Genomic DNA, 9,619 nt, shown 5'->3' on the forward strand with positions numbered 1-9,619 from the left:
ATGCAGACTGTAGTAGTTTTCAGTGCTGTTTAGTGTGCATATGTTTGTTATGGGACTTAAGTTTGATGATCTATTTGCAAAGGCTTTTCTTTCTTCTTCATGTTAAAAGATGAACCAAACCTTGCTAAGGTGCACCAGGATATGCTGCCTTCGTTCTCCTCTATGCAGACAAATCCTAGTATGCCGGCTGATGTTTCTTACGTTCCAAATATAGGCTAGGGTAAATATTATGTTTCTTCTTAATTTCTTCTTTCTTCACTGATTATGAGAAATCTTTTTTGGAACTAAAATCAGTTTTAGGCTAGTGCATGCGGCATATCGACTTTGTATATATCCACCATTGCTTATTCCCCTTAGCATTTAGGTGTGTAGGGGGTGGTGGATGTGAAAGCCCCACAGACCATGGAGTGCACTCAAAGAAACATTGACATGCTTCAGCCTTAAGAGTCAATTTTTCTGTCTACTTTCTATCAAAGTATTTTATATGTTGTCCTAAAGGATTTAGAGAGATACTATCGAAGATGACAAGAGAAGTAGAAACTTATAATAAGAGAGAAAAAATTATATAATTGTTAGGATAACATATCATCAGCTATCTTGATATGGGCTTGCCAAAGGAAACTTGAAGACATCGTGCAATTGGGTCCTTTTCTCATGAGTGCTTCTTAATGCTTTAGAGATTTCTAAGATCTTCTGTTGTGGTTCTAAAGTCTTGTAGGGCCAACTTTACGACCTTTCTCCCCCTATCTAACTTGCGGATGTCAGGATTTCTTCAGGTGAACTAGCAATGGAGTTGGAATCTTGTGTCCCACCCGGCTTCAGATTCCATCCCACAGAGGAAGAACTTGTGGGGTATTACCTAGCAAGGAAGGTTGCTTCACAGAAGATCGACATAGAGGTTATTCAAGATGTCGATCTATACCGAATAGAGCCATGGGATCTCCAAGGTTGGTGGTATTCTTGGAGGAAAAGTATCGCATGATTCTCATAATACTCATTTAAAAATATAGCATGATTCTCATAATACTCATTCATGATTGCTATTCTTCTCTGTGTGTGTGTTTTTGTGTGTGTTTCTAATAGATAGGTGCAAGTATGGTAATGAAGAACAAGCTGAATGGTACTTCTTCAGCTACAAAGATAGAAAGTACCCAAGTGGAACACGCACCAATAGAGCCACCGCAGCTGGATTTTGGAAGGCAACCGGCCGAGACAAGCCAGTACTTTCAAATTCTAGAGTTATAGGGATGAGGAAGACCCTTGTGTTCTATAAAGGACGTGCTCCAAATGGGAGGAAAACTGATTGGATCATTCATGAGTATCGTCTTCAATCAAAGGAATATGGACTGATTCAGGCAAGTGACCTTTTTTTTTTCTCGTATATATTATGGAAATATAACCATCATCATAATTGAAATGTGTTTCAAATCCATATCAGTCTATTGTTGTGAATTGACTTCTGAAAAATGTAAATTTTAAGTAACATGTACGCTGGGATGTGTCTGAGTGAATTAATATTCAATAATGCCTAAATACTAAACACAGACAAGTTAAACACAATTTAACTTCTTCAAGTTGCTGGCCCAGGAACTGTTCAATTTTTTCTCTTTGGATCTTCTCTATATTCCTCTAAGAAATATGGCATCATCATCTGCGAAAAATAAGATCTTATGTTCTCGGATCTCCTAAATTTAAAAACACGAATTGCAGGAAGAAGGATGGGTTGTATGCCGAGCATTTAGAAAACCCAGTCCCAATCAAAGGCAATGCTTCAACAACTATAATCCTACTTGCTACAACAACAATGATGCCCAACGTGGACTAGGATCGCTTGTAAACATTACTAGTCCAAACCGTTTCATGGAATCCTATCCAGGAGGCAACCTCCAAGAGCAACCTACTGGGTGTGGGGGAGATCTTGAGTCAAAGAACACACTCCTCAGCCATGTTCTTGTGCTTCCACAACTAGAGAGTCCAAGGTTATCGACAAGTTTGTCTGCTAAGGAATGCTTTGAACCTAATGTTCGGAGTGTTCCGAGTGACGAAGAGCATGCTGCCACCAGAAGTGACTGTGAGGAGCAACTAATCGATTGGAAGGTGTTGGACAAGTTGCTTTCATCGCAGTTAAATGAATCAGCTTCTTCAATTGTTCCAGTGAATTATGATGCAGGTGCTCAAAGCCAGGGAGATCATTTTCTTGCATTGTTTGATAGATCGTAGTGGCGACTCTCTTGTTTCAATGGTTATGCTGCTAATACTATAAGGTGCAAAGGTCAAGAGCTACTTGATTTGTAGCTACTATTGCATTTCAGGTACTGAGTAGAGAAGAACTCATTTCATGTTGTCTGAAGCCTTCGTAGGTTGAATTTGTTGTGCGCTATTGTGAGTCGTTCTTTAGCAAATAAGTAGTACTGTTATCTGTAAAAAAAAAATCTGAAAATGTGTTGATTACCTCTCTCTCTCTCTCTCTCTCTCTGTGTGTGTGTGTGTGTGTGTGTGTGTGTGTGTGTGTGTGTGCGTGTGTATGTGGGTGGGCGAATTTATGATAGTTATATAATACGAGTTGCGAGGCATGCAAAAATGCCTTTACAGTTTTTAGTTTCGCTATAAGCTAAAAGATTCTTCAAAAATGTTGAAATCCTCTCATTTTTGGTATATGACCCCTACGTGCTACTGCTGCAATCTGAATACAAGGAATCACATAATACCACCTTACTGAATTGTCAAACGTCTTGAGGTTGTCAAGAGCCGTCTTGAAAGCACGAGCAAAATTAGCTACCGTTTATTCCATCTCTGTTCAAAAATTATAGATTCTAAGAAAAAAAAAATTTCCCACGTCAAGGTCAAAATCCTCACCCATACAAGCAATAATATTCCTTCTTTTGCATAGATAATGTTTTCTTTGGTTTTTCTCTTCTCTCAAATTTCTATTCCAGTCAGTTATTTGAACCCCCTTGATTACTTCTCAGTTTCATCAGACAAGTATTCCGATAAGAGTCCTCAGTTTTTTCCCCTATAATACAGCTCATTACACTTTCTCCATTGCATCTCCATTGGTTTTATGCTTTTTTTGCCTCCTTTTTGTATGATATCTTGACTCATAAACCACTATTAGATTACCGTTGTCTTATAAAAGAAGTTAATAAATATATATACAAAATCTTCAAAAATATTTATATTTCATCTATCTTGCTTCAGTACTTTCAATCAAGACTTCAACTATCCTCCTAAAAACGAAGTCCTGCATATGAGATTGCATGAGATTTTCATTTATATAGCAATAACAGTGAAACGATTATGTCCGTTATCTTCTTGATTGCAAGGGTAAAGTGTAATGTTTAACACTACATTGTAGTAACCTAGTTGATCTATGGATCTTGCTTGTCAGTTCTATTTTCTAATTTAGTTTGTTGGTTCGAGTAATCAACAACCTATTGATTGGTGGGCAAGCGACGTGGGAATGCAAAGTAGGTAATGATGGTAGCCTTGCATACCATACTCATAAAATAAAGATAATTCCTTATGATAGAATTGTGTTATTGGAGTAAAGCTTTGGACACCCACTTGAGTGGTCTACCCATTCGCAAGTAGGTTGCATTATTTGATACTATTCACCATTGTGCCTGGGTCGTTTGTTGTTCTCTTTTTCAAAATGTTAATAGCACATGTTAAATAATGGAAGAAGTCATGTTGACATTCTGATCCAAAGATCTTGGTAATGACAGGATAAGCTAGGTTGGCTACTTGGGGAGTGATTTCCTTCACTGTCATTGCACCGATGACTTACCAATCAACCAATGAAGTGTTTTTACTTTAAGTTGTCAGTTAGACTTCATAATCATAACAAGCTTAAGGTTCTTGTCGAACGAATTGACTCTGATGCAATGGGCCGGTCATGATCAAGAGGTACTTTGATGATGACCAGCCGAAACACCTACTGTAATTTACCTCCATGGAGCTTGATTAGGGTGTCACAATCCACCAACTACAATGGCAAGCTCAAAGATGGCCGGAGGGTGGTAAGGGAAGCTCATTATCTGTGAGTGGTGAGTTTGGAATTGCTATTATCCAAGTAATCATCATTGTTGGTTAATACGAGCATTGGACCATGAAGTCGTTCTCCTCAAAGATGTTAAGTCAAAATGATAATTATTTAACGTATTGCTGCTCTAATGGTGGATATTACATGATAATGAAAGGCAAACAACATAAGATATGACTCTTATCTGTTTAGTTTGGACTTGTGGACCAAGATTTTACCACCACTTACATGGCAACTAAAACCAATATCAAATGAAAGTTCCCATAAAGAACTCAAGAGGTGAAGTTTGTCACGCCCCCAATCTGAGACGTAACACGGCCATGCTACCAAGGGGTATAACCCATGATAACATAAAGCCAACCATTACATTAAGAAAAAAAGAGGCATGGATGGAAAGGTTCAAACCTTAAGGGCTAAACTACTTATGGAAGGTTATACTCAGGTACAAGCAGTGGATTATAAAAGAAATATTTTGCCCATAGCTATGATGAAGCCTATCAAGATTCTATTTGTCATAGCAACTTAAGATGGTTCATGATATAGCAGATGAAGTCAAGACTATTTTCCGTAATGAGAATTTGCAAAAGGATGTATGCATGGTTTAGCTAAAGGGAATTATCTCCTTAAAGCAATAGCACACGGTATGTGAACTATTTGGACCGATTTATGGTCTAAAGCAAGCATCCAAAAGTTGGAACAAAATCTTTAATCAATCGATCAAGGGATATGGGTTTGAACACAAAGTAGAGAAATCCTACGTGTACAAGAAGGTTGCGCTATATGTAGGTGATATTCTCCTTATGGGGAATAGTATGTCCATGGTGTTTGTAGTCAAGATGCGATTGTCTCATTAGTTCTTCATAAAAGATCTTGGAGAGGCAACCTACATTTTGGGTATTAAGTTGATATAAAATAGACAAAATTGGGCTTAGCTAGCCTTTTACATAGATAAGAGTTAGATTAGAATACACATCTAAGCCTATGATGTTATCCTTCAAACATGACATTCATCTTTCAGATGATATGAAGCCCAAAACTAAAGAAGAGATCAAGCTAATAGGTAAAACTCCCTATGCTTCGCCTATAGGAAGTCTAATGTATTGCATGTTGTGTACAAGATTAGATATCTGCTATTCCATTGGACTGATGTTCAAATACAAGAGCAATCCATAATGAAGAAAAATTCAAAAGCAATCGAGCACATTTTAAAGTATCTTAAGGGTAAATATTATGTACTTTGTATTGTGTTGGGGACTTGGAAATAATGAGACACATGGATGTCAATTACAAATCAAACCATGATAATCATGTTTGCATTTCTATGAGTCATATTTATCTTTAATAATATAGCTACATGCTAGTGTAGCATAAAGCAGAAGTGCATTGCAAACTCTATAATTAGGGCATAATATGTTGTTACTTCAAACATATGGCTAAAGAAGATCATACTTAAGCCACAAGTCAGTCCTTCCATTCAGCAGCCTATCCCTTGTATTGTAATAACAGTGGGGTCGAAGCTTAAACTATAGAGCTGAGGTCTCATCATAAGAAAGTATATAGAATGAATAGTACCACATATATATATATATAGACATATGAAAGAGGAAAGAGGTGCAAGTTTTACCTATTGCTTCAGCTAGGAATATGGTAAGTCTATTGGCTAAATCCTTTATAGAGATGGCCTTTATAACCCATATAGATGGAATGGGTTTGAAATATACTCCCAAATAGCTTCAAGTGCAAGTGGGAGATTGATAGAGTAGTGCATGCCCTAAAATCATGTGCATGTAATTATAGACATTATTGAATTAATCCATGGATTTTTCCATTTCTATGTTTCTAGAAGGTATATATCAAACATAAGGTTTTAGAGCTAGAAAAAGGACCATGAGTATGCTGGGGGTTTATCCAATTGGATAGAGTATTTTTCATAGGGAGGATCTAATATACCTTAGTACTTGAAATTTGTTCAAAGCTATTGATGAGACTGGCGTCGTACCTATAAAGCTACTGAGGTGGACAATAACTTCATATTTCTCTTTCACCGAGGTGAGATCCTGGACACACACCCAAGTTTGTCATCATAGTAAATGAATAGCAATCTACCTCTTGAAGCACTAAAGATGTAAAGCAAATATAGGAGCTTGCAAGTGGTCCCTTGACTCAAAAGACAAGACATCCTGCTATATTCTAGAGGTTAATAAATGTACATCCGGATTCATGTATCAACAATGATATTCTAGACTATATCCTTAATAGAGAGTAGAGTGGTTTATTAAGTCCAGATGCAAGTGAGGGTCAGGCGATCAAACATGGAGAACATGATAATAGTTAGTATCTATATTAGAATAGAGACATGATCAGATAAATAAGAATGGAGCTCAGACAGTAACATAAAAGGTTTTTAAAAATGATTATGTTAAAAAATTATTGTGATTAATAATTAGTTATTTTAATAAAAGAGTTTTGTGCAAACAGTTTTCATAGAATGATGTCTAACGTCATCCGAGTTCCAATGGGCCATGTTATTATATGACTAAGGGTCTGATAGCATTAGACTCAATGTTCGTACATGGATACTGGATTAATGGGGACCGAATTGTAAGGATGTAGCTTATATAGGAACAGGAAGATCAATTAGTTTCATCCTAAAGACTAAGAGGTTTAGTAATGCATTATAGACTCCATATCTCCTTGCCGGACCATATTATTAATGTGTGACTAAGGTAGACCTGAAGGGGCAAGTTTTTAGTGAACTGGAACATGAGTTAACCTATCCTAGGAATGGCTCTAGCGGGAACCTGAGTTGACCTATTTTTGGTCTTTAGAGATTCATAATCTAATAGAGCTCTAAGAGATGGTCATATCAACTAAAGTAGTTGAATAGTTAGTGTGCTTTCATAGCCTCAGAAGGATGCCAAGTCACTGTCAATACCATTGAAGTCAAACCAAATTATGGAACAAACAAAATCGATAGCGTAGTAACTAGCATCCGTAGGAGCTGACTGTGGCCTTCTCATTGTCAATAGAAAACTTTGTTTCTAGAAGTTGTTTTAACAAAACTTTTAGGTCACATCATCTTCAAATTTGTCCTTCTCTTTGTCGAATTTCAAGGACCAAGAGTTTCCTTCAAAATAAGGGCCCTGGAACCTACAAATGCCCCTTCCATGTACCTTTTCCCAACACAAAAATTAGTGACACTCTTCTTTGAGATTCTTCTCGATTTTTCGTGTTGTGAGAGTCCACTCTACAGCTCATGGTGCGAGATCATAGCCTGGGAGGAGATACTAGTGCAAGATAGGGATTCTTTTGCCACTTTCCTTTGAAGATCAAATATGCAAGACTAAAGATCCAATAGAAAGGAAATGTGAGAGGCGATCTAGTTATCCCTTTGCTTTAGTTTAGCTTATTCTTCTAGTTCTATCTTCTGGTTAATCTTCTTTTAGCTTATTTTTCTTGTTTCTACTTATAATTTTACTTCTAAATCTTACTACTTAGATATTGTATGGGCTGGAAATTCCTATATGGCTCCTTACTTGCATCACCACTAATCATGACTACTACCTTAGTATCCCATGCCTTGGCTTCAACACCACCTCCCTCTTTTTTACTACCATCTAGCACTTGTCTTTGAGCCTTACACTGACATGATGATGCCTCTCCTTGCCTTAATAGCCTCCCACATTGCATCGAGCTAACCATGATCATGGACACCATATGCATTTTAGGCACCCTATGTGGTTTGGGCACCATATTGGCGAAGATATTGTGAGTTATGAGAAGGGTAATGTGGACCAATGAAGGACAAATATGGATGCAACAAATTTTTACAAAAAAAATTTGACTTTCCAGAAAAGCATGACAAAGAAGAAATATAAGGATGTCAGAAGTAGAGTGAAGTGCGTAGACTAAAGGGGGGGACTGAGTGCATATATATGTATATATGTGTAGGATGCGGGGGACTAGAGAAAGGGAGAGGACTTGTATAGGGATTCAAAGTAATTTTTAAGGGTGTAGTACAAAAAATTTTTTTTGTTTACTTTGAAAATTATAAGTGCAAGTCTATATCAAGATTGGGATCTTGTGGAACCAATGGCCAATCTTATGACGTGGAGGACTAGTGGGCAAAAATTGAGTGGAGCAAATTTTGTTTTCATATTCTCTCTCACCAAAAAAAATATATGACAATTTTGGAGACATAGATCGAAGGAAGAACAGATGGCTATAATATTTTGTTTGACTAACATATTTTTTGATTATTTATATAAAAATAAAATATGTTTTCACTTTTAGTTGCTATTTACCTCTTTCCCAAAGATAGAATAAAACCAAAAGAAGAGTTTATGCAAAATCGATGTCAACATGAATTATGCACAGGCTTTCCACAAATGACCCTTCTAAGATTGGAAATGGGCTCGGGTTAGTTCGAGGCCCATCATCATTAGATGGTTTAGGTTAGGCTTTAGGATTGGCACTAAAAAAGACAGGTAGGGATGAGGCTTAAAGTTTGAGTCTTGCCTTGGCTTCATCCAGGCTCAGCCCAAAGGCTAACCCAACATAAGGCCCAGCTCAAGCCTAAAACCAAGCCCGCCTAACCCTTTTCTCCTCTTTTTCTCTCTTTCCTCTCTGCTCTCTCTTCTAGTGCCCCTTCTCTCTCTCCCTCCCCCTAGTACCCCCTTCTCTCTCTACTATCTCTCCTCTTTCTCCCCTCTCCATTCACCCTCCCCAGTATCCCATTTCTCCCAATCTCCTCTCAATCTCTTCCCTATCTCTCTCCTACCCAATCCCTCTCTATCTTCTCTCTCTCCCTCCTGATCTCTCTATCTTTTGTCTCTTACTCCCAATTCTCTTCCCCCTTCTCTCTGGCTACTTTCTCTCCTAATGTCCTCCCTCTCCAACATCCGACCTCTCTTTCCTTCTTGAACTCTCTTCTCTCTTCTCTCTATTGATCTTTCTCTTCTTCCCCACCCTCCCCTCTCTCTTACTCTCTTGTTTTGCACCAGACCACAATTTGGGAAGGCCGAACTGGGATTTTGAGTCGGGAGTCGGCTCGGACTCAAATTAGAGCTTAAAAAAATTTGGATCTCGTCCGGCCTAAATTCCAAAAAAAATCGGGCTAGACTCAAATTGTTTGGAACCTGACCTAACCCGATTCTAACCCTACCTCCTTCTATAACAATCCATAGCCTATACACTTTCAATAAATATTTTTATGTTTTTTATTTTAATTTAAATACTTGAAAGTGCAGTTCTACTTCATATGCGTATGTATAACAATAAATTCCACAAGTTGTACTGATTCCCTTACGCCACGTGGCAAGAAAACTACTCATACTGTTCATAATAGAAGCTTAGTAGCTCTTGTATATCTACTCCACCTTCTATTAATAATAATGTGGATGTGCTATGCACATCGGTGCTTTATATTATATAATATTATCAATCATATGTCACCGATAAACATATAGCTAAATAAATGCTATAATTTTATATATGTAATTAAAGATAATTTACAATTCATGATTGAATGAAGAAATAATTCAATTCACTAAAACTACAGATAAAACATTTTTCTTT

General features: G+C 37.4%; 1 protein-coding gene across 1 annotated transcript; it reads left to right on the forward strand.

Moving 5' to 3' along the window:
* The first annotated feature begins 657 nt into the window (after positions 1-657).
* On the forward strand, positions 658-2,451 carry LOC103711293 (NAC domain-containing protein 30-like). Its single transcript, XM_026806296.2, has 3 exons — positions 658-947; positions 1,084-1,355; positions 1,711-2,451. Exons 1-3 carry the CDS (start codon positions 788-790, stop codon positions 2,218-2,220), a joined length of 942 nt encoding a protein of 313 aa, XP_026662097.1. The 5' UTR covers positions 658-787; the 3' UTR covers positions 2,221-2,451.
* The last annotated feature ends 7,168 nt before the right edge of the window (positions 2,452-9,619 follow it).

This window comes from Phoenix dactylifera, unplaced genomic scaffold, assembly GCF_009389715.1.
Source record: "Phoenix dactylifera cultivar Barhee BC4 unplaced genomic scaffold, palm_55x_up_171113_PBpolish2nd_filt_p 000167F, whole genome shotgun sequence".
Classification (NCBI taxonomy): domain Eukaryota; kingdom Viridiplantae; phylum Streptophyta; class Magnoliopsida; order Arecales; family Arecaceae; genus Phoenix; species Phoenix dactylifera.

Excerpts from the sequence above, each read along its gene's own strand:
- LOC103711293 (XM_026806296.2), top strand. The coding sequence starts at position 788 with ATGGAGTTGGAATCTTGTGTCCCACCCGGCTTCAGATTCCATCCCACA. Across the intron at positions 948-1,083 it reads AGAGCCATGGGATCTCCAAG|ATAGGTGCAAGTATGGTAAT; the intron begins GTTGGTGGTATT and ends TGTTTCTAATAG. Across the intron at positions 1,356-1,710 it reads AGGAATATGGACTGATTCAG|GAAGAAGGATGGGTTGTATG; the intron begins GCAAGTGACCTT and ends CACGAATTGCAG.